Raw genomic sequence first — 27,789 nt, 5'->3', positions numbered from 1 at the left:
ATTTGTCTTCCCAAGTGACTGTTACACGTGACAGAGACCTGCTTTCCTGGAGATGGCTGAACACCTGCCTGCTGATTGGAAGGAGTGAATGAATTCCTTGTTTTGTTTTGCTTTGCTTGCATGTACGGCTTTTGCTTTTCCTATTAAAACTGTCTTTATCTCGATCCACAAGTTTTCTCGCTTTTACTCTCTGTTTTTCTTCCTCCATCCCACTGGGGAGGGAGTGAGCAGCTGCATGAGTCTTCGTTGCCGGCTGGGGTTAAACCACAACAAGTTTCAATGAGTTTATTTTACAGGAGTTCCCTTTAAGAAATAAGCAGTGGTTACTCTTAGAAGTAGGACAGCCAGTTCCACCTAACCCTATTTCTACAAGAACTCTTATCGTGTCTGCCTGGAAGTTGCCTCCCATCAGCAATTCATGCTGTATTTTACCTGGTTTCCTCCACAGACATACGCTACTGCATTGGCCTCATATTGGTTTGTGGAAACTATTGAATTGAATCCCATTGTTTCCAAAAGCCTGACTGGATTTTACCCATGCTGTCAGCTGGCTGGCATAAACTGACTTCACAGGTAAACATAAAACAGCCTTAGTGTGGCACACTGCTGAATCTAATAAACTTTACAGAGAAACTGAATCATGTCCAGGCGAATTATAAGGACAGAAGAACAAGAATGTATTTCATTTCACTCACTAGCATGAGCACATCTTACCAGGAAGTTTTGCATTATCTGTATGACGCAAGACGAGAAAAATGGTCCAGTTCAGCCTGAGATAAACTCTGTGTACAAGAGGAAGTCAGACCCATTTTCATTTCTTCTGAACTTTCATGTCTAAACAAAATGCTGAAGAAGTTAGAAAGTTAGAGACCTTACACCGGTCTTTCGTTAATGAGCAGAGATAGGCACTTCCAAAGGACAACACAAGGAACTCAGGTGGGTTGAAACGCTCTTAGATGTAACTGCTTCTCTCCAGTGGATAAGAGAAGAAAGCAAAGACAACCTCCTTCCTAACTGAGGACACTCAGAGAGGTGAAGCCTCAACAATGTGGAGGGTTGAACTTGCACCTTTGTGTGAGTAGCTCATAGGTCCTGCAAATAACAACTACTGAAATCCCGTGTAAACAAACTTTTGAAATCATTACTTTCAGTGCTGCATTATGAATGTAATCATTTTCAAGGAAAAATGTCCTCTAGTCAATGCTTTGAGAGCTGTGTCTTCTGTTCCAGGTCTTCTGTCTTTCCCCAGTCCTTAACTGTGTGTTGGATATTCCACCTTTGTCCTGTGCATGCCCGCATTACAAGTCTGTATGAAACTGCATTGTCTGCTGTGATTTCAAGACATCTTTTAGTGCTCCTGTTGATTACAGCTGATCCCTACAAAAGGAAAGAAAACATGAGAGAAGCTGAGGGCTTATAAGTTTAGTGCTCAGCCGGGAAGCAATTCTCTTGGCCTCTACAAATGTGTCTGAGAAATACTAGTAGGTCACAGACCTGAGAGAAAAATGTTGCGTTTTCCTCAGGCTGATGATGCTTGACAGCTTATGGAACTTTCCAAGGCACATTAAAATACATTTAGACGTTTATTTTGTGTCTGGTTTTTGGAGTTGGGGGAGGGGGTGTTTGGTTTGTGTGAGTTTGTGGTTTTCTACAGTTTAAAAAAAATCATTTTTCTAAATGTTAATACTGTATCCTGCTTTGAAAGAAGAAAGCTAGTAACAGGTAAGAATATTCATCTCTTATCCCTAAGTCAATATTTCAGCATCAACTTTTGTGAGTGGGGTGAGGTGTGATTAAGTAAACTCATCACACCAGAAATGAGGATTTTGCTAAGGGGCTGGGTTCCAGAGCAAACAGGATCTTACCTGGCTCCTTCAGGCAGCCAATTATTTCACTATGATAATGCTTGATGCACACAAGGAACTGACTGTTTACTTTTAAGGTGGGTCTAAACCTTCCACAAACATGCCTGCACCTGTTTCAAAGTTTTGTGGTTACAGACCAGACTAAAGATAAAGGAAAGTCACTGTTAGTGGAATTTCTGGAGAACATATAGGTCTATATTATTTGGTGCACATCACTGAAACCTTTATCTTTCACCAATTCAACTCCTCTATTCTCTACTGCTTTCACAAGATTTTTTCCTGCTTAATTTTTCACTGAGAGGGACATGGTAAGCAGGCCCATACATTACATGTAAAATTAATTAATTATTGATTACATAAAGCTAATAAGGTTTGAACTGCCTGAGAGGGGAGAGGCTGCATGGCTTCCTTTCCCACCTCTCTCCATCATTATTGCTGCTGCTTGTTTATCCTGCCTCAGCAGCATGACAGCACCTGTCTTAGACCAGCTGACTAAGATAGTATTATCATATTCTGTATTCAGAGGCACTGAATACAGAATATGAAGGTATCACTTGGGATCTTGGGCATGTCAGCATCAGCTGGCATAAATCCTGCACAAATAGAGACAAATGAACATGGTGTGAAGGCTCACATTGCCAGCTGTAACCTGAGCTCTGAAAGGATGAACCTAGCCTGATCTCCAACAAGGATTTCCGTGCTCACATACTGTTACAGAAGACAGTACCAGAGAGTGAGCAGAACAAGGCATCAGCCCACTTCTTCTCTAAGACCAACAGGTCCCATGAGAAGGCTGGGAAGACAGTGCACAGCAGAGAGAGTTCACAATGGATAGTCAGATCATCAAAAGCAACAGAAGCACCTGGACTTACACATTCTCTGCCTGTTAGCTGAACTGTGATAACCAAGCGAGTGTTTTCAGTCACCCCAGCTAAAAATTAAAACACTTAAACCTTTAAGTAGAAGGCTTAAACCAGCTGATTCCACCAAGACAGACAGACAGTTGGACAAATAAGTGGCTATGCTTCAGATAACAAGTGAGAACTGGTTAAATTCTGGTAACTCAGCTTCAGTTGTGTGATCATCCCCTTGTTTTTAACATCACACACCCCTGAAGACTCAGTCACCTTCACTGTAGCTCTTGCAGTGGCACCTACAAATCTTTAAACTGAGGCAGCATTATTCAGAAACAAACTGCTTCACAGGGAAAGTGTCTAAGGATTCATTATAACGGGAAAGCTTATTGAAATGTGAGGACATAGAAATCCACCTACCTGCTTAAAATCCCAGTGCAAGTTCAGGCCTTTATTCACAGCTGTGACACATTGCTCTAAAACTGGCAGATCCCCATTCCCAGGGTCTGTTAGGCATCTGTCAATTGAATTCCGTCGGGCACGTAAACCTCCTACAAACATTTCTCCAGTGCTGTGATAAAAGATGTGCTAAAAGGAAAGGTAAGACCACCGTCAGTGAATTAAGATATCAGGGAAATCTCATCAGCAGACGATAGCAGACAGTTCCAAAACTGACATTGAGAGGCATCAGCTGTACAGCACCAGCATTCACTGATCTCTCAGCAATTAAACCAGGATGAATGTGACCCTATACAACATCTTTATGCTTTCCAATGAAAAAAAAGCAAGATGCTTACTAATTGAATGGTAACCCTTAGCTTTCCTCCTACTGAGAAGACAGGCAGTGAAGTGTGAGGAAGAGCGCCACCTCTTTCCCTTTCATCTCACTGGTCTTCTGTTAATCAACAAGAGCAATCAGTATTAACATGAGGTCTCACAATTTTTTTGGCAAGGCTAAACCAAAAGCCTCAGTTTAACACACTTAGGTCTCCACAGAAACCTGCTCAGCTGCTAGTTGCATTGGCAAGCAGAATTCAATGAAATAAAGGCTAATATTCCCCTTTAGACAGCACAGAGATAATAGTTTTGAAGTGCCTATTTCATGGCCCTGTGGGCTCTTGAAAGTAACAGCAACAGCTCATATGTGAAGATCTGATCAGTTGCTTGCATTACCTGTGGTGAATATGCATGACAGGAGTACATAATCGGTGTGTTTCCAGGGACAGGGCCCTGATCAATACAGATGTCTTCTTTCAACGTGTTTTTCATCTGCAGAATAAAACAGGAAATTTACCATGAGGTACAGCAATCCCGTTTTCAACTCGTCACCGATAATTTTAAAAACTGTCCGGAGGGCAAGGCTACTTTATTCAGAGCTCTGCATCGAATCCTGAAGTTGAAGATATGATATGGGTTTAGAAAATAAATCTCAGATTACCTTCACAGAAATGATTCATCACAGGAAAAACAGAAAGCAAATTAAGGTCCTTTAAAGACTCATCAACATCGTGCCATGTAGCACCACATCAGAAGTCACCAGGCAGCTCCAAACAGGCAAGTACCACTGCCCAGCTCCAGCAACGTATGCAAGCTTGGGTGTACAAAATGCCTACCTATATTAAGAAGCCACTCTGGCCTGGATGATTAGTTTTCTCTTTCACAAATAGTAGCCTGATTTCCAATTAATTACACACTATCTTGATTCACATCTGCATGCTTTCGAAATTATCCTGCTAATCTGTGCAGAAAAATATCCATACTATCGCATCGAAAGATTCAAATCCTTACAAGAAGATATTGATCCATTCTTGTCGTTCGATAGGTGAGTTTTGCATGCAGTAAAAAAGTGTAGGTTAAGCACTTTCCCATAATACAGTTGTGTTCCTGTCAGTACCTACATAATAACCACAGTTTAGAAATTTTAGATTGACAATATAAAAAAGACTTTAGAAAGCTTCAGTGTCTAGAAAGACATGTAAAATTCTTTTTGAAGTTTCTAGGAAAACATATCATAATCAGCAAAACAGAGTTCACAATTCTTCATAACAGCAGAGCTAATGAGTTCTTCCATATTTCAGACAAACAGACTCAATACTTACTGTTCCATAGCCAACAATGTTGGGAAGAAATACTAAATTAGGGTAAATGTTTTTTATGTACCAGTCAAAGCCTTTACAGTTCAGTTTTTTCCTTAGCTCTTTTCTGGAAGAAACATCTCCAAAGTCTATTCCAGGATTCTGCAAGAAAAACATATTTAATTTCAGAACATTATGGTGGTCTAAGAAACTAGGGGAAATAAAGACTTATTTCTCCATATTGCCTATTCATAATACAAAATATATATTTAAAAGTTTTTTTTAAAAAAAAACTGTACATTTTTTAAACTTCAGAATTTCAGAACATCTTTGCCTAGAAGAACCAATAAGTTACTGAGAAATGAACATGTTATGACTTCTTTAAGATAATTAAAGCTAGATATGGCTAGGAATTAGCTTTCATACTGACAAAAAAAATCTAACTCAAAGTGAAAAATAAGACAGAACTTGTTAACAACCACAGTTTGATCAACAGTCTGCTGACTGTGACGCCCATCTCATATGAGAGCAATCAAGATTCAAACTATTGTTTCCAAGACTGTGTAACATCTTATACAAAGTGGAACAGCTCCAGCAGGAAAGTTTGACAGAAATCAGTCCAACGGGAGCTTACACCATGTCTTTAAGCAGTTCTGTATACTGTAATCTGTGACCTGAATAAGTTAGACTAGGAATTTCAAATAGACTTGTACATCCCAGAGAGAAGGGGTCATTAAAGGTCAACAAGTTTTACTCAAGTTTCATTCAGTGCTAAAACTGATACTTGAGATCCTACCAACAGTTTAGTTTTTGAAAACTAGCATTTCCAGATGAAAAATTACAAATATTAACTGATGAGGAAGGAAAGTAGATTGCATTGTTATGCTGGATCACTATATATTTTAATTTGTTTCTTTAATATCTGTTTAAGAAAACACAAGGAGATGGGAGGCTATTCTTCCTTTGTTAAAGATTCACAAATCCACTGAAGTGCAGGCTCTAAAAAATAATTTAATTTTTTTTATTAACTGGAGTTATCAATAGTCAAAAGACCTGACACTTCCAGTATCTTCAACAGTTTGTGCAGGAGAAAAGTTGAAGCCATGTTCGGAAGTACTGAAGTTAATCAGAAGAAGAAAAAACTCTGTAATTTAAAGGTCTTAGATTATTATTATTATTAAAGGAAACTTCTTTCAGGAAATTTCCTGATATTACCATTTTTCAAGCTTCCAAGGATGCTATAAGACTTTCCTTTTTTTCTTCTAGGAAAACAAAAGCAGAACTTGGGGCTGCAGAGAGGAAAGTGCACTTAACAGAAATCGTTGGGTATGTGATGAAGAGTAATTGAATTCTTCAAAGTTAAATTTTGTTCATTTAAAAGATATTTAGGGACACTCAGATCACGAGAGAGATGTTCTTTCATGCAATATTATGAATATTCCAGGTAAAATATTCCCTACTTTCACTAATAAAGTTAAAGTACACATTAAAAAAATTCATTTTATATTCTTTAAGCTAGGCATCAACTCTTGGTCTGAGCCTAAGAGGAGCATGTCTATGATCATGGCTTTTGGATGCCATCCATATAAATAATTATTAACATATCAATATTAACTAATATTTTTTTTCACAGTGACTCTTACAACCACACTACACCTCTTTTCATGTGATTACATGCTCTTATTTGACCACTTTTACACTTTGGATCCCAATTTGAAACACAGAGAAACACTGCCACCTGAATTGGAAGATTCCATGCAAAGTAGACCATGTCCTTGTAGTCATCCATCCACACTTCGGCTACCCGCAAGGCGTTACGTTTCACCGCGACGCTCAAGTCCGGCAAGTAAGGCTTGTGAGCTCTTTCCAAATGAGCAACTCTTGAGCAGGGCAGCACTTCTACTTTGCCTCCACACTGCCAGGCCTAGGTAAAGAAGAAAGAATTTAAGGTAAAGTTGCCTATTTATTCAAACTCTGCACTTTTTGTTCAAGTGCTCCCATTTCTGCTCCCCACACTCCTTCACTGAACTGGCATGCCCTCAACACTCAAAGTTCTATTTTCTGGCTTGAATGAATGAAAATAATGTATCAATGCTTTCATTTCTATTGTGTCTAGTTCTATCACAGGTCCAGGAGAGTAAGGACATACTGTTTCTTCTTTTAATTTGTTATCATCATTAACAGAACTGCTCACCAATTTCCTGTGACAAGGCACTCAGAACAAGTGGCAGAGATACACTAAGGCAAAACTGGTACATATTTCCAGCTGATTACACCAGGAGGTAGACTGCTAAATACTGTGATGCTTAAGGGCCTGAATCCGTCAGAAGCAGTGACATTGCTCAGGACATGCCAAAGGAAAACTGGTCCTGCAAAATCTTACACACTAGGAAGAACTCAACAGAAAGAAAAACATCCAGCGAATTCCTGGAAAACACCTACATTCAAAGAGATACCTTATCAGGCCACAACCAATGCTTCAAAGTACCAAAGGTCCAGAACAAACACATCCAACCTGACTATACATTAACCAGCGTAGATGTGAAAGCTCTCGAAAAGGTGAGCAGCTGTGAACCGAACTCAAGCTGGCAAGTCCACATGGCACTGCGCAACGCAAATTTATTGTCCTAGTTTAAATCCCGCAATGCTTCGTTATGCGCTATATACTTCCTTCACAACAAAGTTTCCGGGACTGGCAGCTGGCTAAAGAAAAACATGAGAGACTGCTTGCTTGTTAACCAAGCATATTTGATACAAGAAACCCTCAGGATGGAAATAAACAGAGATCTTTAATATTATTTTTACAGTCAATTTTCAGAGCAGCTTTGTGTTTTAACTGAACCGATTCTCCATTGTTTTTGTCTCCAGCATTTGTGTAAACAACTACAGAGTAGACATACATTGCCACCACTGTGAACGGTGCAGGGCAATAAAATAAAGGGGACATTCTGCATATTCCTGTGATTCACTTTTGTTTATTAAGTCTGAGTAGATTTTTCTTCCATAACTGTTCATTTTCCCCACAAATGATGGCAAGTTTTTGAGACTCATAATACTGGAAGGACTTCTGCTCCCGGTCTGTTGGTCTAGTCTGCTATTGGAAGAATAAAGTACCTTCTTGTGGAAGGATACCTGAGAATCAACGGACATGTGAACAATCCAGCCTTTCCTGGGAGCACGTGCCTGGATGCAGAAAGGGAATTTGACACCATGATGACGTTGCTTCTGGGATGCAACCAGTCATACTGAGGGGTGGTCTATTGCTTGTATCATAGTCAATCACAGATTGCCAAGTCTTGTTTAGAAAGCTATAAAGCACGCTGAGTGTAAACAAATAAAGGTTCACTTGTTTGATCACATTGATCGTGCCAGGTGTCCTCACTCATCTCCCGCACCTTCTCCTCATGTTCAATTTGAAACGCATTACTGACTTCTTTCAAAGTCCCCTAGTTTTCATATTTACAGAGAATGAGAATAATCAAACCCTTTTTTCCTAGACATTTAAGTCTTGCTAATGGGTTTATAATTCCCATCTCCTACCATCTTGTCTCTTCTTTAGAGAAATAAGCACTGTAGTAACTTTTTTTTAATCTCAGGTCTTCTAGAACACCTCCAACCACCATTACTTTTAAAAAATACTCATCAATAGAGTTTTTAGTGCTCTCACAAGTTCCCTAATAACTGAAGAAACTCCAGCTAAAACTATTCTGGGGGAAAAAAAATATAAAAGACATCCATTCTTGATTTGAAGACATCTGAAGTTGAAGAACACATTACTTTCTAGGGCAGACAGATCTCTTTCTGGTTTTGTTTGGGGTTTTATTTTTTTTCCTGATACATAACTTCACTTAACTTGCTCTTATTTCATTCTTCTGCTGAACCATGAGACATGTACCTCCAATTTCTGCAGAAAATCACATCTCGTGAGATTCAGTATTTCCTCACTGAACTGTGTTTTTCTGTCAGGAGTCAAAATCCTTAGGATGTATCAACCAAAGCCTGCTGATGAGCTTTGAACACTTCTAGAAATCTATCACTTCCCTTTGGTACCCAAGATAATCCAGAAGTGTTCTGAAATATTAACCCATGCTTTGGACAATAACCAGCGTCCTGAGTGCTTTCAAAAAAAAAAATCACATACTGATTTTCACTGTCTTTCAGAAAAAGGTGAAAAAAATAGGCTTACTCTCAGGCCAAGTTCCACGTTTTCTCCTCCATATATGTGCATTCCACTGTCCAGTACACCAATCTCACCCAGAAATTTCCTCTCTGCAGCAAGAATCCCCATGACAGATGGGCTTCTGGAGAACCAAACAAGTAAAATTAGAAAGTAGCAACAATGATGGAAGCAAAGTAAATTCAATTAGCCATCAATCACATACTGAACTTTGAGAAGGATTCCAGTTGTATCCAAGAGAGAGTAAAAGATTTAATTCAGAACATGTGGATCAACATTAAAGAATCCGGAAGACAGAAAATAAACTTGATCAATGGTCAAAAAAGCATCATCTTGTATTTTGTAAAGAATTAGATCTATTTTGAGAGAAGATGTAAGAACAATTTTTTTTATATTTAAAACAAGAAGAAAGAAATTGGGTGAAAATGCAACAAGGAAGAATGAGGTTGGACATCATGAAATTTTACCTAACATTAAAGAAAATTAAACCCTAAAGCCAAGGGAGATTGTGGAATCACTGTCAATTCAGGTTTTAAAAGAGAGATGAGAGATTTTCAGGCAAGACGAATTCCACTGCAGATTAATCCATCCTAGAGATAGGGGAAAGGGAACTGAAAAGGGTATACCCATTCTCTATGATCAAACCTGATTCTATTTTCTCTGATCTAAGAATTGTGGACACATACCTCTCTCCCAAAACATTCTTTAACCTACATTTAGCTTGCTTTCATTCCATTCTCCTGCTCAAACCATTGATGCTCACTGTATAACGTTTTTAACACATGCAGGTGCCCATTTCAATCATAGTTCTTCATCTAGGTACCTGTGCAGCTACCTCTCCAATGCTCGGCTACCAGATGTAGCAGTAAACATATGAAGAAATCTGCCATCTCATCTGACAAACACAGTACGCTATTTTCAAATGTTTTCACAGTACACTTCCTCCTCAGGTTCTACACAGTAAATTTTAAAGCCCTTTATATAAATAAGTGTAGTGAGTTAAACTTGGTTGGCTGCCAGCAGGTGCCCACGAAGCCACTCTCTCATTCCTTCTTCTCAGCAAGACAGGGAAAGACGATAAGATGAAAAAGCTCATGGGTTAATATAAGGAGAGGGAGATGGTTCACCAGTTGCCATTGCCAGCAAAATAGACTCAACTTAGGCAATACTAATTTGATTTATTGCCAATTAAAAATAAAGGAGGATAGTGAGAGACAAAACCAAAACAAAACCACCTTCCCTCCATCCTCCCTGCTTTCCAAGTTCCACTTAGCTCTTGACTCTTCCACCTCCTCCCTCTGCTTTGAGCAGGGCATAGGGATGGAAAATGGGAGTTCTAGTGAGTGCGTAACACTTCATTTCTGCCACACTGTCTTCCTCACACTTTTCCCCTGTTTCAGCATGGGATTCTCACATGGGATACAATCCTTCATGAGCTGTCCCAACATGGGTCCTTCCCATGGGCTGCGGTTCTTCAAGAACTTTTTCACGAGGTACAGTTCTTCAGGAGAAGACTTCTCCAGTGCAGGTACCACATAGGCTGCAGTTCTTGCCAGAAAACAGGCTCCTTCTTGAGCATTTCTCCATGAGCTGCAGCTCCTGCCAGGAGTCTGCTCCAGCATGGGCTCTCCACAGGTTGCGTCTTCCTTCAGGGCATATCTACCCACTAAACTGTGGGGTCCTCCACAGACTGTCACATGGATATCTGCTCCAGCATGGTCCTCCAAGGGCTGTTATGTGGATAGCTGGCCAGTATGGTCCCCATACGCTGCAGAGGGGTAACCTGCTTCACCATAGGCTTCTCTGCTCTGGTGCCTGGAGCACCTCCTCCATCTCCTTCACTGCCCTCAGTGTCTGCAGGGCTGTTTCTCTCATATTTCTTTCTCACTCCTTTCACTCACACCTGCTGCACAGCATTTTTTACCCTATCTTAAATACGTTATTGCAGAGCCTCCACCAGCACTGCTGATTAGCTCAGCTTTAGCCAGCACTGTTTCCATTTTGGAGCCAGCTGGAACTAGCTGTGTCCAACATGGGGAAAGTCCCTCACTTCTCACAGAAGTCACCCCTGTAGCCTCCCCCAATACCAAAACCTTGCCACGTAAACACAGTAAAATAAGACGAGAAATATCTGATGATTGGGGATTGCCTGAAAGGCTGACAGCAGGATCAGCACAGGGCAGATTCTGTAATACAGCCCTGCTGAGGTGTACTGAGATTTTCAGGGAGGCTAAAGAACTGTCACTTCCAAACCAACTCTCTAGATGTAATGTGCTTCACAGGTATCTTTCTATCCCACCACCTATGAAACCTCTTCTTCCCTCTGCTATCTCTATGCTGGATATCATGTATCTTGGCTCACACTCAAACGCTATTCATACTCACCGAACTGGAGCTGTTTCATCTTTCAGAGCATACCATTCAGTTGGTAAAGGTTCATAAAGGCACCAGAGTGCCCAGTCAAATCCATCTGCAGCCACTGAATATTGAAGAAGCTCAAAGTCATCAAAACGAATATTGTCAAATACCGGTGATGTTATAACAGTGCGATCTTCTTTTATTCGAGACAAAATAGGTTCAGCCCTACCAAAATTAACAAACAGTCTATTCAGCTTGAAAAATTCGAAATCTAATGAACAGTACAAAACTTTACTACCTGTTTCTAAAACTGTGTAAGCTAGTTTATTTAAGTCAATGACTTTGGCCTGTACAAAAAGTTTAGTCTTGGAGTGCTCATAACCCAAATTCCTAATGTCATGGCTCAATTCTCCCTTCCATTAGGCACCTTCTGCATTTTGACTGTCACTGATCACGTTAACCATCAGTTCCACATTTAACTTGCTGGGTTTATTGTTACCTGGGTCTGCTTCCTACAGGCTCTAGAGAATCTTCATTATCTGCATGAAGAGATGAGAAGGAAGCGAAAAAGAAGAGAAGGAGACCCTGAGAGGTGCTGTAACCTCACAAGTTGATCATTCACTGTCTTTCCTCTGTGTCTTGATGGTGCAGCTGCTGTGTGAGGGAAAGGGTGTGACTGATCAATGAGCCCTACGATGGAAGAAGTCTTACAGAAGATAGGCAAAGATGATGCACTCATAAAGTTCAGAGAAGAATGTAGGGAGCAACCACAGCTATCGTAAAGAAGCAGAACTTAACCTAACACCAAGGGGACTGGAGGGTGGCCTTTATTGTAGATAAATGGTGATATCAGTTGAGTGGGTCAACTATTTATGTACATGGCCTTCCTAAAATAATCTATAGAGAGTATTACCTTCCTGAGCCAGCCAGACCAAGAGAGGTGCATATGTGCCTCAGCCCAACATAGAGCATAAAAACCAAACACCCATCAATACGAACATTGAAGAGAGCAACACACTTGAGTTGGCTTCACCCCATATATTCCTTCCCAGAAACTAGGGATGCCTAACATCTTGACAGTGGGCATATGGAGAGCAGTAATGTGAATCCCATTTGTACTGCGATTCAGCTGTGTATGGCAATTGCTATACTGTGCTTGTGTTGTGATTTCAGTATATTGCAGTATCATTTTTCTAAACAAAAATCCAGTATATCTTCAAATAGGTAAATTTAGTATTAGAACATTAAACCCTCCTCAGGTGGAATATTTAAAAGAATCTGGTCAGAGAGTATGGGACTCTGACAGAGGTAGTCTTTTTGCTGGAGTCCAACTGTTGTTAGGCCTGGAAGAACTGACCTTGTCTCTCCCTACATACTCCAGACAGCCCAACCAATCCAAATTAGTGCTGAAAGCCATGAATAAAGGAATTCAGTATTACCTTTAAGACTGTAACAGCTATAGAGTGTCAGCTAGTGTATTATGGAGAGATAGAGATCTGGACCACACAGAGACATTCTGGCTCGAGAAGAGCTGGGAGAAGAACCTTTTTCCCAGAAAGTGAGACAACGTGGACAATTCAACAACCCAGAGAGGAAAGAACATAAAGAGATTTGACACAAAGCAGTACAATAGACATCACTATCTAACAGAATGTAAATATCCATTATCAGCTACTTGTTTTGTCTCTCTCTGCAAAAAGAATCATACAGAACTACAGTGTACTATTAAACTAGCAGGCAACTGTAAATAAACATTAGCCAAAGTTGGAATAAGAATCAAAGTAATTTAAAGTCATTGGGTATTATGGTTGTCTAATATGCTTAGAAAGAGTCAAAGTTGCTGGCAGCAGAACTAAATAATCTGCATCATTCTTATGTTACTCCCTTACATGAAGCGGTCTTTTCCTAGAAATTTAATAAATATATAGAGAAGGTAGGCATTTCTCTCTTCCTCTTCACTAAACAGCTTACTCTGTTACTTGTCTGCTTTGCTATTTATTTCAAACAATTGTATCCCTTTTTCTCTCAGGAATAAATTATTTGGTAGCTGTTAATTAACATGTGACAGGCCAGAAAGGAGAACTGTATATGGCATACCTGTCCCAGCTACATAGTTATACTCCTCGTCCACTTCCCTTTGCCCACTTCAGAAACCCCTCAGTCTTCATAGCCTTACCAAGCCAAGTTCACTTCAACATGGGCATCCAAAATTGCAACAACATCTGCAGTTGATGCCTCCCAGCCAGAAATCCGGGCCTGTGTTAGACCTTGTCTTTTCTGATGTCTGATGATCTTCAGCAGTCCAGGATGCTTTGCATTGTAATTTTTGATGTGTGTTTCCAAAGGTCCTTTCAGATCATCTAAAACCAGCCCCCCACACCCCATTTTAATGATTAAGGAAAAAAAAAACAACCAAACAAAAAAGAGTTAATCAATATGAAGAAATGGAAAAGATCGTGTAGGTAATGACTTTCTAGCATCTCCCAGTTCCAGACTGAAAACTAACTTGTTCTTTGCAATAGTACTCATGAATTCAAGAGGCTTATTTTTAAAACTAGCTTCCATTCCAGGAGTTCAGTTAAGTACTTAAATTTCATTTACATATAGTGCTATTGTATGGCTTCTAAATTGTACACAAATACACCAGCATGTAGAAACTTTAGATGCGTGCCATAACAGCAGCTAATTTGCTATCTTAGTGCAGTAATTTGTGAGTATCTTCTACCATGAGGAAAGGAAAAGAGAAAATAAACAAGCCCTGAAAACATTAAATGCTCCTGTAAGAGCTGTAGACAATCCAACTCTCTCAGAAAAAAATAGTGGCAGAGGAAAGAAATAGAAAGTTGGGACCTCTTAGCATCATTTTGGAAATCCACTTAAACGCTTGCTCCACCCGAACTGCCCTGTTTTTCTAGCAGCTACCAAGCCTTAGAAAAACAAGAAATCAAACACATCTCATCAGGGAAGAAAAAGAGCACCCTTAAGATCAGGGACATGAGTGTTTCTTATGGATGATTTTACAATGGTTTATTCAGCTCAGTTTTAAGAGCGACGATGGACCCATTGCTTCTCCTAGGAGTATTTTCCTCAACCCAAGACACCACTGTTTAAGGAGTTATTTCAGATACCTACAGAGATAGTTTTCTTAGCATACTCTTACTTTGGTACTGTGCCTGATGAAACAGTGACAATAAATAATCTCCCACTTCAACTTTTAACCTTTTCAAATACTGGTAGGGCACCATCCTGTTCCTTATGAATTGCCTTTTTTCAGGCTATCAAGGTGTTTGGATTTTTTTTCCTTTACTCAATTTTTTCTTAATTTTGAACAGTCTACTCTGTGTGCACCCAAAAGACTACCAACAGTCATTTAACACAACAGAGACATAAATTAGCAAGACTCCTGCCTTCCGTGGATCACTTACCATTTGAACTGTAATCATCTACCAGGATGATTTCTTTCAGTAAATGGGAAGGTGTTCTGTTAATTATACTAGTAATTGCACGTAAGATGATTGACAGTGCTTCATTCATAAATATAAGTACAACACTGAGTGTTGGAAGGTCTTTCGGATATGTTTTCATTTTGCAACTGTAATAGAAGAAGAATAACTTTAGCACGGTTTCTAAAGAAAGTCAGAGAGCAAGGCAGCTGCAAGAAGGCAAAATGAGGATGTTGGGCTTAAAACATACAGTGAAAATCAGCGTAAGAGTGAAAAAAAAGGAATTCTCAAATCCAAGTTTTGTTATTCATTTGAGTTGCATTATGTATGTATGTAAACCATTCGGGTAAATTTAAAATTTCTGTTAAGGTAATAAAAAAGAACAATTACTGTTTCTCAATCCAAATAATTTTTAAAATATTGAAACTAAGGAATACGGTTTACTCAGCCAGGGGTGATTAGGGATTATTAATTTCATGTTTTAATAAGCAGTATAGATATTCCCCACTTATGGTCTGCAACATAGCTAAGAAAAACAAGCATTTTGTTAAAAAACACATAATTTAACAATGTAGGGGTTTACTTCTTCATTGATTGTATTTTGGGAGTTTCCCAAAGCGGAGAGGAAGTTAAAAAAGACCACTTTGGATATCTCAGCATGTAAGAGGCTTACATAAGACCACATAAGAGACAAGAGAAAACATGCTTCAGATGTCCTGCCTTTGAGGCTTAAATAGAACGTAGACCAGAAGGTCTCATCTTCTGAACACTATGGTGAGTTTTTCCTCTTTTTACTGACAGTTAGAAGTCCTATATCCATTACAATGTTAGCATTATAATCTTTTTCCTAAGTGTCTTCTCTACACTGTGACTTCTTTTCACAGTCTTCGGAGTATTACAAATCTGAGCAAGATTTGGAAGAAAATGATTAAAAAACCTTAAACAAACACAGCACAAACTGAGATCTGTTAGTAGATTATTTTAACTTAGTCCAAAGCAATGCAGATCCCTTTCTCTTTAATTTGCTGCCTCCTTGTGAATGAAGAAAGGGCATATGCTGCACCTGGGAGATCTGGTGTCTCTGATAGGTCGATCCAGAGGTAGATGGTCACTGAGATAAACATTATACCCATAACTTAAGAACAGATTCTGTGCAACAGTTTGCTCCTCTTCCCTTAAATCTGTACCCCAGCGTTTGAACAAAACTGAGTCCGGGTACAGCAAACGGTGTTCAATCTTCTCTTCCTCCTTTGCATTATCAGCTTTGCATGCTTCAGTCTTGGAGTTATCTTGCAGCTTCAGATCATGTTCTATTTGTTTTATGTTTTCACGGAATGCTTCCACTGATTTTGCTGATTGAAAATAAAAAAGGATTGATTATAACAGTAAGTGAGAACACGCTCCACCTTCATAACTGAGCCAAATTCTCCTTATAACACTCCAGGTCAAGAGATCTGTGAAGTTACAGCTAAACTGATATTCATATGAGAGTAGCATCAGATCTTCCCTCCTACAGAAAAACAGTTTTTAACCATCACATTTAACAATATCCTGCATCAGATTCTGCTCTCAGTTGCATGAGTGCAGAGCAAGAGACACTAAGCTGGTATCAATCACAGAATCACAGAATGTTAGGGATTGGAAGGGACCTTAAAGGATCATCTAGTCCAATCCCCCTGCCTGAGCAGGACCACCTAGATCAGATCACACAAGAACGCGTCCAGGCTGGTTTTGAACATCTCCAGAGAAGGAGACTCCACAACCTCTCTGGGCAGCCTGTTCCAGTGTTCTGTTACCCTTACTGGGAAGAAGTTCTTCCTCATGTTTAAGCGAAACCTCCTACGTTCCAGCTTATATCCATTTCCCCTTGTCCTGTCATTGGATGCCAGTGGGAAGAGCCTGGCTCCATCCTCATGACAGTCACCCTTTACATATTTATAAACATTAATGAGGTCCCCCCTCAGTCTCCTCTTCTCCAAGCTAAAGAGACCCAGCTCCCTCAGCCTTTCCTCATAAGGGAGATGCTCCACTCCCTTCATCATCTTTGTGGCCCTGCGCTGGACTCTCTCCAGCAGTTCCTTGTCCTTCTTGAACTGAGGGGCCCAGAACTGAAGACAATATTCCAGATGCTGCCTCACCAGGGCAGAGTAGAGGGGAAATGGAGAAATGGAGAAATGGAGAGTAAAGGCAGTATAAAAATTGTTAAATCAGGCTCAAATCATTTCCATGATGTTATGCTTGGGTTATATCAAAGTATTAAAGATCCATAATGGGATTCCCATGAAAGTCAGGTTTTTACCATATTTATCTTGAAGATAAATTCAGTAAATGAGCCCTTTGCTGTCTCCTTTAAAAAGCTGACAGAAATCATTTGACTTCTGCTTAGAAAAATTTGAATGAGTGAACCCTAATATCTCAAGGTGTAGTTAGGTTCACAATAACTGTGTCACAAAGAAAAGGCACAGATAACCTGTATGAGGTTGTTCAGGACGTACTTTTCTTGAAGGTAAATACAGCAAACAAGCCCTTTGTAGTGCCTTTTGAAAAGCATATAGCTAGTTTTGGCTTCTGCTCTATCAGAAAGCTTTGAACAAGGCAAATCCTAATCTCTCAAGGTCTTGTTAAGTTTAAAATATTGGACTATGCCATATGAAAAAGGTACAGAAAAACTTGCATGAGTTAAAGCTTTCTACAATTAAATTACTGTCTTGGTGACTGAAGAAAGAGGAGGGGATATTATTTAAACTCAAGTAAAGCTTCTGACAGTGACTCTCACAACATCCTCACAGACAAGCTGAGGAAGTACGCACTAGGTAAGTGGATAGCAAGGGGGATTCAACTGCCAGGATCAGAAGGTCATGATCAGTAGCACAAAGTCCAGATGGAGGCCAGTGATAGGTGGTATATCCCAGGGGTCAATACTGGTTCCAATACTGGTTTAATATGGTCATCAATGGCCTTGAAATGGGGCAGAGTGCACCCTATCAAGTCTGTGCATAATACCAACTGTGAGGAGTGGCTGATGCACCAGAGAGTCCTGCTGCTGTTCAGAGGGACCTGAAAAGGCAGGAGAAAAAGGTCAACAAAAACCTCATTAAGTTTAACATAGGCAGGTGCAAAGTCCTGCATTTGGGGAGGAACAACCCCATAGACCAGTACCAGCTGGAAAGCAGCTTTGCAGAAAAGTACCTGGGTGTCCTGATGAACACCGAGTTGAACACGAGCCAACAGTGTGCCCTCATGACAAAGAAGGTCAAAGTATCCCTGGTTGCATTAGTAAGACCAGGTCAAGAGAGGTAATCCTTCCCTCTACTCAGCACTGGTGACACTACGCCTGGAGTACTGTGTCCACTTCTGGACTCTTCAGTACAAAAGAGATGTGGACATACTAGAGCAAATCCTAAAAAAAGTCGTTAAGATGACTATGAGACTGGGGCATCCGTTATCCAAGGAAAAGCTGAGAGAGCCTGAGGCGGCTTGGGGGCAGCGGGACACTTATTAATGCATATGAATATCTTATAAGAGGGACTAACGAAGACGGTGGAAGAGTCTTTTCCTAGTGTCCAGTAAAAGGACAAGAGGCAGTAGGCATAAACTGAAATACAGGGAATTACACTTAAATATAAGAATTTTTGATATTTTTTTTAGATTGCTGGAGTGATCAAAAACTGGAACAGGTAGACCAGATGAGTTGTTAAGTCTCCATCCTTGGAGATACTGAAACCCCAACTACACAATGTCCTGGGCAACCTGCTCTAGCTGATGATGCTTTGAGCACGGGAATTAGAACAGACCGTCTCCAGAGGTGTCTTCCAACCTCAACCATTATGTGATTCAGTGACTAAGCATTGAAATGAAGATTTCAGCTTTCTTTCAAATGGCTCTAAAATAGACAAAAACTGTGCCCAACTATTGATGTCCATGAGAATAGATGCCAGTGAAGGCACTGTCAGCAATATAAGTAATTTTATAGGATAAGGGATATTAAACATGACCAAGGCGTACAGGGAAATTTCCTCATCAAGTTCTAGCGTGCCCCAAGTGGCATTTCAAACAGCTAGTTTCAGGCTTGGATGATCAAAGTTTCTTCTTCTGTTCTACCTACCACACATCGAGCTCTAATGTGAGGAGATGTGGACAACATGACAGTCAAAGCAATGCCAGTCAGCAGGGTTCTGGCTGCCTTAGCTCTCCTATGAAATTCAAATGACATGAAAAAAGTGGGAAATCAAGGGGTCCAAAGGAAACAGAGAGGTGGGTTCTTCAGCCCTTTTTCAGATGGTTCTATTGTTCCCAACAACCCAACCTACAACAGATACCTGAAACAAGGTCAAAATTCACAAACGCCGCTGTGAGAAAAAAGAGGCTCTTTCTAAATTAACATTGCTCATATACAAGCACATCTACTGGAATGCTGTTAGACTTTCACTATCATGAGATGAAAGAGAGACGGCCCTGCCCTCAGATTTCAGTTACTACTGCTCGGGAACACAGTTCACTTGAGCAGAGCCCATCAACGTCTTTTCCCCACAGCAACTCCATTGTGTCTATGCTCAACGTATAGAAAGAAAAAAAAAACGGGGGGAGTCACAGTTCCCGTTGTTGCTCACTCACACAGCAGAGGCAGAGGCTGAGGAAATGGGGCATTTCCAGTTTGTCTCAAAAACAGCTATTCATGGCAAACAAAATAATGAAGAGAAAAATAGCTGCCTGAGATTAGTATGCTGGTATAATCAGCTTAAAGTTGCTTAACACTTCTAAAAGAGTTCAGGATCAGGAGCTGTCTCATATGCAAAAAAACATGATGACTGTGAAAAGCTTATTGTTTTGTATGTTAAGTACAGAAGCTATCAAATCTTTTTGAAGATTTCAAGAAAAGAAAAAAATCAAGTGTCCAGAGGAACCTAAACAAACATTATCACTGCTATCTATTACCCTATCCTTCAGGAAATCTAGATATTTAATCTTTAAAAAGTTAAGCAGCATAGCATTTTACTTACAGAGGTTATGAATGTTCCAGTCCAAATGGTCCAGTTTCTGAAGGATGTTATTTTCTTGGTTTGGAGATCGAAGATTAACTTCCAAGAAATCACGTCTTCCCTTTCTTTGCTCTTGCAGTAAATGCACCAGATAACACACAAAACCTGCGTTCATGATTAATAGAGCAATTTTATGTGGTCTTTTCCAGGGTGCCATTGTAAGCTTAAAGAAACTCAGCGTTCTGCTGCTGGCTGGAGCTTGTCTGTGGTTCTGGGGCTGCACTGAGTCTTCTTTCCAAATGCACTGTTTCAAGTTGCCTCTGCTTGACTGAGAGCTAAGGCTGCTCAGATGAAGCAATCGACAGATTAATGAGTCACAGAACTAAGGATGATAAGGTATAACTTACAGGAGTTTTGACTCGCCTGCCTATATGAATCTATACAAGTTATCAATGTCAGAGAAAGAATGCAGATATCACTGGCTCGGGTAATGGGTCATGTGGACTGCGTAAGCACTTCAGGTGATGCTGTAGGAAGTGCAGGGCTGTTAGGTAGATGTCAGGAAGCTTGTCATGCAACAAAGCACATGTACACACACAGACAGTTGCAATAAAATGCAAGCCAAGCCAAAGTTTCCTGGTCATAGCAGCTGGTGAATTGTGTATCTAACTAAACAAAAATGTGAAAATACATTAAAATGGATCTTCCATCAGTTTTTGAGCTGGATGGAAGCAACCGTGACTAGTACAGGGCACTTCACAGCCCTCTCCCACACAGGACATTCCTGCAGCTCATCACTACCAAGATCCTGCCTGTTACGTCTAGTACACATATGTCAGTTTGAAGTAGTGCTCACAATAACTAGCGTATGGAGCTTTCCTTACATAAAAATGCCAAGCTTTTTCATGCTTCTTCCCAGCATTGCTGTCTGAATGTGAGTCCTCTGCCAGACCTCAGGGCTGTCCTTGCCCCAGCATGTGCCCCCAACAGGCCACAGTACCTTCAGAAGCATCTCCTTCCAAGAGTGCATCTGCAGCCCCATGCCTCCTCCTCAGCAGTCCCCTCCAGGTGTCTTCTGCCTTAAGGGCTAATGCTTTTTCTTATGTATATCCGTTCATAGCCTCTTCCACTACAGGGCAGCCCTGCAGCCCCTGCTACAGAAGCCCTAACAGTTATGACAGGTACATATTGCTGTATACATTACTTCAAATTTGCATCACTTTAATTCTTTCTTTTTTTCCTCTCCATAAAATACATCAAACTTTGGCCTGATTCATATGAGAAGTGAAGAACCATGATTACTGAAAAACAAATCAGTCGTATATGCTGAGGTCCCTCTACTATGTTAATTATTGATGAATCAAGCCAATTACAGCACTGGGTTTCTGCTCTTCACAGATCTGGGTTCTCTATTTGACCAGGGATCAGAAGCTGAGGGGCATCTCCTCCAAGTAGAGTCAGTTTGCAATAGCCAAGTTCAGGGATGATCTTGAGACAAGCAAACTAAATCGTAAGGAACATGCATCCTCTATTGCCCAAATCAACAAGCTGCTGTTGTCAAAGTCTGCTGTTGGCCAAGACCAGTAAGCCCATGGTAGCGAAAAATCACAGGATACAACCATAGCAGTAAATAAAACTTTGTCAAGGCACAGGGTCATTCATTTCCTAAATATAACCAATGCTATAATGGTTCATGTGTTCCTGCCTGCACCATCTAGGAGTTTCCCATAGAATAACTGCTGCAATCTGCAGAATAAGATTTCATAGATTTCTAGGTTGAAAAAGACCTTAGAGATCATCCAGTCCAACCGTCCCTAATCCCCCATTAAACCATATCCCTAGGTAGTTCAGCCACCCATTTCTTAAACATGTTCAGGGATGGGGACTCAACCACCTCCCTGGGCAGCCTATTCCAGTGGCTGACAACCCTTTCAGAGAAGAAATACTTCCTAACATCCAACCTGAATCTCCCCTGACTAAGCTTATACCCATTTCCTCTTGTCCTATCACCCATCACTAACGTAAAGAGCCCTTCCTCTACCTCCCCACCATCCCTTCTCAAGTATTTGTAGGCTGTAATCAGGTCTCCCCTCAGCCTCCTCTTCTCCAGGCTAAACAGCCCCAACTCCCTCAGCCGCTCCCCATAAGTTTTATTTTCCAGCCCCTTGACCAGTTTAGTCGCCCTTCTTTGGACTCCCTCCAGGAGCTCAATATCTCTCTTAAAGCGAGGGGCCCAAAACTGGACACAATATTCCAGGTGCGGCCTCACCAGTGCCAAGTACAGGGGCAGGGCCACTTCCCTGTTCCTGCTGGTTACACTATTCTTGATACACGCCAGTATCCCATTGGCCTTTTTGGCCACCTGGGCACACTGCTGGCTCATATCAAGCCAGTAGTCAACCAACACCCCCAGGTCGTCCTCCGCCAGGCAGCTCTCCAGCCACTCATCCCCAAGCCTATAGCGATGCTTGGGGTTTTATACCCCAAGTGAAGGACTCTGCACTTGGCCTTATTAAAGCTCATGCCATTGGCCTCAGCCCAACGATCCAGTCTGTTCAAATCCCTCTGAAGGGCCTCCCTACCCTCGAGCAGATCGACACAGGCCTCCCAGCTTGGTGTCGTCCGCAAATTTACTGAGGGTACATTCAATCCCCTCATCCAGGTCATTGATAAAGATGTTAAACAGAACCGGACCCAGCACTGAGCCCTGGGGAACCCCACTGGTGACCGGCCTCCAGCCGGATATAGTCCCATTTACCACCACTCTTTGGGCCCGGCCGTCCAGCCAGTTTTTAACCCAAAGGAGGGTGTACCTATCCAGGCCAGCAGTTACCAGTTTCGCAACCAGAACACTATGAGAGACTGTATCAAAGGCTTTACTGAGGTCAAGGAAAACTACATCCACAGCCCTTCCCTCGTCAACCAGGCGGGTCACCCCATCATAGAAGGTGATCAGGTTCGATTGGCAAGACCTGTCTTTCATAAACCCATGTTGACTGGGCCTGATCACCCGGTTAACCTGTATGTGCTCATTAATAACACTCAAGATAACCTGTTCCATGACTTTGCCCGTCACCGAGGTCAAACTGACAGGCCTGTAGTTCCCCGGATCCTCCTTCCGCCCTTTTTTGTAAATGGGGGTAACAACCACCAGCCTCCAGTCCAGCGGAACTTCCCCAGTGAGCCAAGACTGCCCAAAGATAATGGACAGGGGTTTGGCAATGACATCCGCCAGCTCTCTCAGGACTCTTGGGTGGATACCATCAGGCCCCATAGACTTGTGGGCATCCAGCTGGCGAAGCAAATCCTTGACCCGTTCCTCTTGGACCACAGGAGCTTCGATTTGCTCTCCCTCCCTGCTCTCAGACACCATAGGCCAGCTCACCTGGGAACTACTAACCTTATTATTAAAGACTGAGGCAAAGAAGGCATTAAGGATCTCAGCCTTGTCCTCATCGCTAGTGACTAACGTACCCCCTGTGTCCAGTAGGGGCTGGAGGTGATCTTTAGCCCTCCTTTTGTTATTAATGTATTTATAGAAGGACTTTTTGTTGTCCTTTATGGAGCAGGATAGTCTAAGTTCCAGTTGGGCTTTTGCCCCCCTGATTATCTCCCTACATGCCCTAACTTCCTCCCTGTATTCCTCCCTGGATGCCTGCCCATTCTTCCAAGACTCATAGACTTCTCTTTTCTTTTGAGGTGTTCCCAAATCTCCTTGGTCATCCAAGCTGGTTTTCTACCCCGGCGGCTCGATTTCCGGCACACGGGGACAGCTCGCTCCTGTGCCTCCAGAATTTCCTTTTTGAGTAGTAACCATCCCTCCTGTGCCCCCTTACCCTTGAGAGCTGTCTCCCATTGGACTTTATTAACCAGACTTCTAAACAGCCCAAAGACAGCTCTCCCAAGTCCAGCTTGGCCGTTTTAGTGTTCCCCCTTCTAACTTCCCCTAGAATTGAGAATTCTATTATCTCATGGTCACTATGCCCCAGGCATCCTCCAACCATCACATCTCCCATGAGACCTTCTCTGTTCACAAACAGCAGGTCTAGGGGAGCACCTTCTCTAGTCGGTTCACTGACCAGTTGTGATAGGAAGTTGTCCTCCACACTCTGCAGGAATCGCCTAGACTGTTTCCTGACTGCCATGTTATACTTCCAACAGACATCAGGTAGGTTAAAGTCACTCACAAGGACAAGGGCTAGTGAGCGCGAGACTTCCCCCAGTTGTTTAAAGAATAGTTCATCAGCCTCACTGTCCTGTCCCACTACAATATCCGCCTTCATAGGCTCCCCTTTGATTTTTACCCACAGACACTCCACCAAGTCATCCCCAACATTTAACTCTAAGCAGTTTAGACCTTCCCTTACATAAAGGGCAACCCCGCCACCCCTCCTACCTCTCCTATCCCTCCTGAAGAGCTTGTAGCCATCCATGGTAGTGCTCCAATTATACGAGTCATCCCACCATGTTTCAGTGATGGCAACTATGTCATAGTTTCCCCGGTTAACAAGGGCTTCCAGTTCCTCTTGTTTATTGCCCATACTGCGTGCGTTCGTATAGAAGCACGTAAGTTGGGCTCTTGACCCCACTGCACCCCTAGGGGGGGAAGCTTTATTTCCTGAGCTGTTATTTTTGGGATTTTCTTTTACCTCAAGGCAACTTGTGTGTTGCCCCTTACTACACATATCACCCCCTAGTATCACTGAGGCAGCAGGCCAAAGGTACCTGCCTACACTCCTCTCGTCAGACACTGGAGGGCCGTCCTCGGCTGTTATTCCTCCAAGTCTGGCAATGACCCCACCACCTTCACATCTAGTTTAAAGCCCTGTTGACGATCTCAGCTAGTTCTGTAGCAAGAAACCTTTTCCCCCATGGAGACAAATCTGCCTCAGACTTACAAGAGACATTTCCTCACAGGAATACCTCCAGCTCGGTGAGCATGTTCTGGTCAGCAGGCAGGAGAGAGGCGCTAGATGTGCCACCAACAGTTGTGTCCTTTCACTTACACTTCCAAGGCCCAAGAACAATCCCTCAACTGGTCTTTCATGATAACATAGAGGTAACTGTATGCAAAACACTGCACCTCATTCTGCTCAATGATGCTGGCCGAGCCAGAAAATTAGAAGCCCTACATTTCCTCAACAATACAAAGGAATCACAAAAAAAAAAAATGCGAGGGAATAGTTTGGTTTGGTAGGTTTTTTACAGCTACAAGAATACACAACTTAGACATGCCAATAGGTTGTTTGATTCATACCTGTTAAAAAGCTGACCTTCAAATGGAAAAATAAATCCAATTTTACTTTTTTCATTCACACTTGCAAAGAGAAGGCAGAAATATTTTTAAGAAACATACAAATTATGCTTTTGTTGAAATTTTATGGAAATGCAGGAAAGAGAAATATAAAGGATCTCTGGACAGAAATAGAGCTAGAAAAAAAAAAAAGACAGAATGAGATTTGTCTTGGCAAAGAAAAAACTCACCTGGCAAGAACATAGCAGATTTTATTGTAATCAGTATAACAGGAAATGAACAACTGCCGTCAAATTAACTACAGCGTGAAATGTCAGGAAGAAAAGGTAGGGTAGCTCAGAATTTGCATGCCACCACACGCAGTTAGGCAAGTCTGCTGGCTGTAAGCTTTGCCCTGACCACACCTGGAACACTATGCTGATGTTATTGCACAGCCCATTTTAGAGCCAGGAAAAAAAAAAAACAAGAAGATAATGAGAGGGAGCAAACAGCACCTTGTACTTGCACATTGTGATTAAACCACTGTAAACAGATAGCAAAGCAATACCTTGATTGATAGCACAAGTATAGTATCATAATATGTAAGTACTGTGTATTTTAAAATAATTATTTTAAAAATACTCAGCATTTGGTTAAAAGTACGAACAAAATACTACTTCGGTAATAAGAACGTTTTCTGCACAGTCTGGGCATACCGGGTGGACAGGAGAGAGGACATAAGTGTGCCTACAAGAGCTGTACCATTCTGCTCACTTTCAAGATCAAAGAATGATTCTTTACTGGTCTTGTAACGCAGCGCAGGTACCGCTGTGATACAGTGAAGAAAGGAGGGAGGGGAAACGGTTTCTAAAACGCAGAATTTCTGGGAGTTGCTGGTAAGCACAGTCAGCACCCTCCACAGCTAACAAGGAAACACTGAGCAAAAGACCCATACGAGCTGAAGTTGGTGGCATCTTTGCCAAACTCAGGAATTCTTACCCTCCATGGTAGAAACTGAGCACTGCCCAGAGCAGGCTTCTAGGGACACCAGTCACCTTCCAGCACAAGGAAGGACAGTGCATTGGAACTGGAGTAGAAAGAGACGGCCCATACCAAGGAAAAATGCTGCACTAGCCAAGGAGGGGTGTTGTGAATTGCTCTTTACATTTCTATGAGTTCTGAAATGATGTGAACTCGTAGGTTTCAGGAATGGCAATTCTGGAGGAAAGATCATGAGCCGGCATAAACAGTCATTGCCATAAGCAGAGTTACATCCTTCATGACTATCCAAGGTATGCTTCCAACTTTTACTCGGTGAATCAGTCCTGTGTGCACCATGCACTACAACCTTCAGAGCTGTTCAGCATATTTCTTTGCAAGAAGCTTCCTCTCACTTTATGTCTGATGATTTTCCTCCCAAATATGCACTGGGCTCTATTTTTTCCTTACTGACATATTTTTATTCTTTCCTGTACACATTTATAATATCTTGAGTGTCCATTCACTTGCCTTTGTCTTCACAGGTCTTTGCTAAACTTTCCAATTTAGAAACATCTACAAGTGTCCTTATTGTGGTTTAGCCTAGCCAACAACTAAACACCACACAGCTGCTCGTTCGCCCTCCCCCAACCTCAGAGAATGGGAAGAGAATTAAAGAGGAAAAAGGAAGGAGGATCATGGGTTAAGTACAATTTAATAATAGCAGTAATATAAAATCATAAATAACAATGATTTCCAGTCAACCCTCATCTGTATACTGGGCATGATATTGCATGATATGGAATACTTCATTGGCCAATTTGGCCCTAAGTCTAAGTTCAAATCGTAAGAGGAGTTGTGGGCCCTTTGTCCTGGCCATGTTCCCCCCAAGCCTGTTGTGCTCCTGCACACTGGCAAAAACATGGGAAGCTGAAAAGTGTTGTTTCAGTACCAACTATAAACATCAACACACTATCAACATTCTTCTCATAATGAAGACTAAAGCCTTTAGATCTACTGAAGTTCTTTAGTCTCAGACTAAAACCCAAACACAGAGCTCTTCTACCTGCTAAAAAGAAAAACTGTGTCCCAGCCAACACTGGGACAGTATCCACCCCTTACTCCACACCATCCACATCATGCTCAAGTCTCACGTACGTACATAGATACCATTCCTTTAGTCTGTGGGTCATCCCTCCAAAATGTCCATTGAGTTCATTTAATTCATAACTCTGGGCTCCATTTGTCCATGGCAGTCTTTCAGGGCAGGAGAGATGATGTGGAGTTCACTCAGTCAGTAGAATGGATGATACCGGATGCAGCAGGAAGATGATGCTTAGGCTCTGTTGCATGCGGCATCTGGAGCTCGTAGTTGGTGTATCTGGTGCAGTTCATGTCCACAGTATGCAGGTTGAAGATGTCAGTCTCAAGGACATTGCTGGGTGTCAGTTGTTGAAATCAGTTCTAGCTTCACTGAAGTTCATTCTTCATATTAACCTGGATGATTCTTAATATAATGTCATTACTATAATATATAACAACCACAGCACTGATGGTATGCAGTGGCAGGATTATTCAGTAATTAACATAATACAATCCAATTTATTGGCTATTTTCACCCAACGTTAAATCCCCTTGATGTACACATCAGACTTCCCGTCCTCCTGCATCACCCATCAAGTGCACTCAGGTCTTTGAACAAAAGCAATGTCACAAATGGGTTTACCTTTATCCCAGGCAGGAATAATCCCGACTGTTTTCCCCAGCATATTCCTAATGTGCACTACAGGGACTTTAGCCCTTCTACAGTATGTAAAAGTCCTCAAT

At 41.5% G+C, this 27,789-nt stretch overlaps 1 protein-coding gene across 1 annotated transcript; it reads right to left on the bottom strand.

Annotated features, from left to right (window-relative positions):
* Positions 1-1,197: 1,197 nt before the first annotated feature.
* On the bottom strand, positions 1,198-19,968 carry GALNT8 (polypeptide N-acetylgalactosaminyltransferase 8). The gene is made up of 11 exons (XM_086610448.1): positions 19,773-19,968; positions 15,836-16,124; positions 14,755-14,921; positions 13,506-13,689; positions 11,357-11,554; positions 8,981-9,095; positions 6,533-6,718; positions 4,819-4,956; positions 3,893-3,988; positions 3,140-3,307; positions 1,198-1,377 (listed from the first exon to the last, which is right to left on the bottom strand). Exons 1-11 carry the CDS (start codon positions 19,966-19,968, stop codon positions 1,198-1,200), a joined length of 1,917 nt encoding a protein of 638 aa, XP_086466574.1.
* Positions 19,969-27,789: the final 7,821 nt, after the last annotated feature.

This window comes from Tauraco erythrolophus, chromosome 4 (assembly GCF_009769465.1).
Source record: "Tauraco erythrolophus isolate bTauEry1 chromosome 4, bTauEry1.pri, whole genome shotgun sequence".
Lineage (NCBI taxonomy): Eukaryota > Metazoa > Chordata > Aves > Musophagiformes > Musophagidae > Tauraco > Tauraco erythrolophus.
This window is presented reverse-complemented; position numbering and strand designations above follow the sequence as displayed.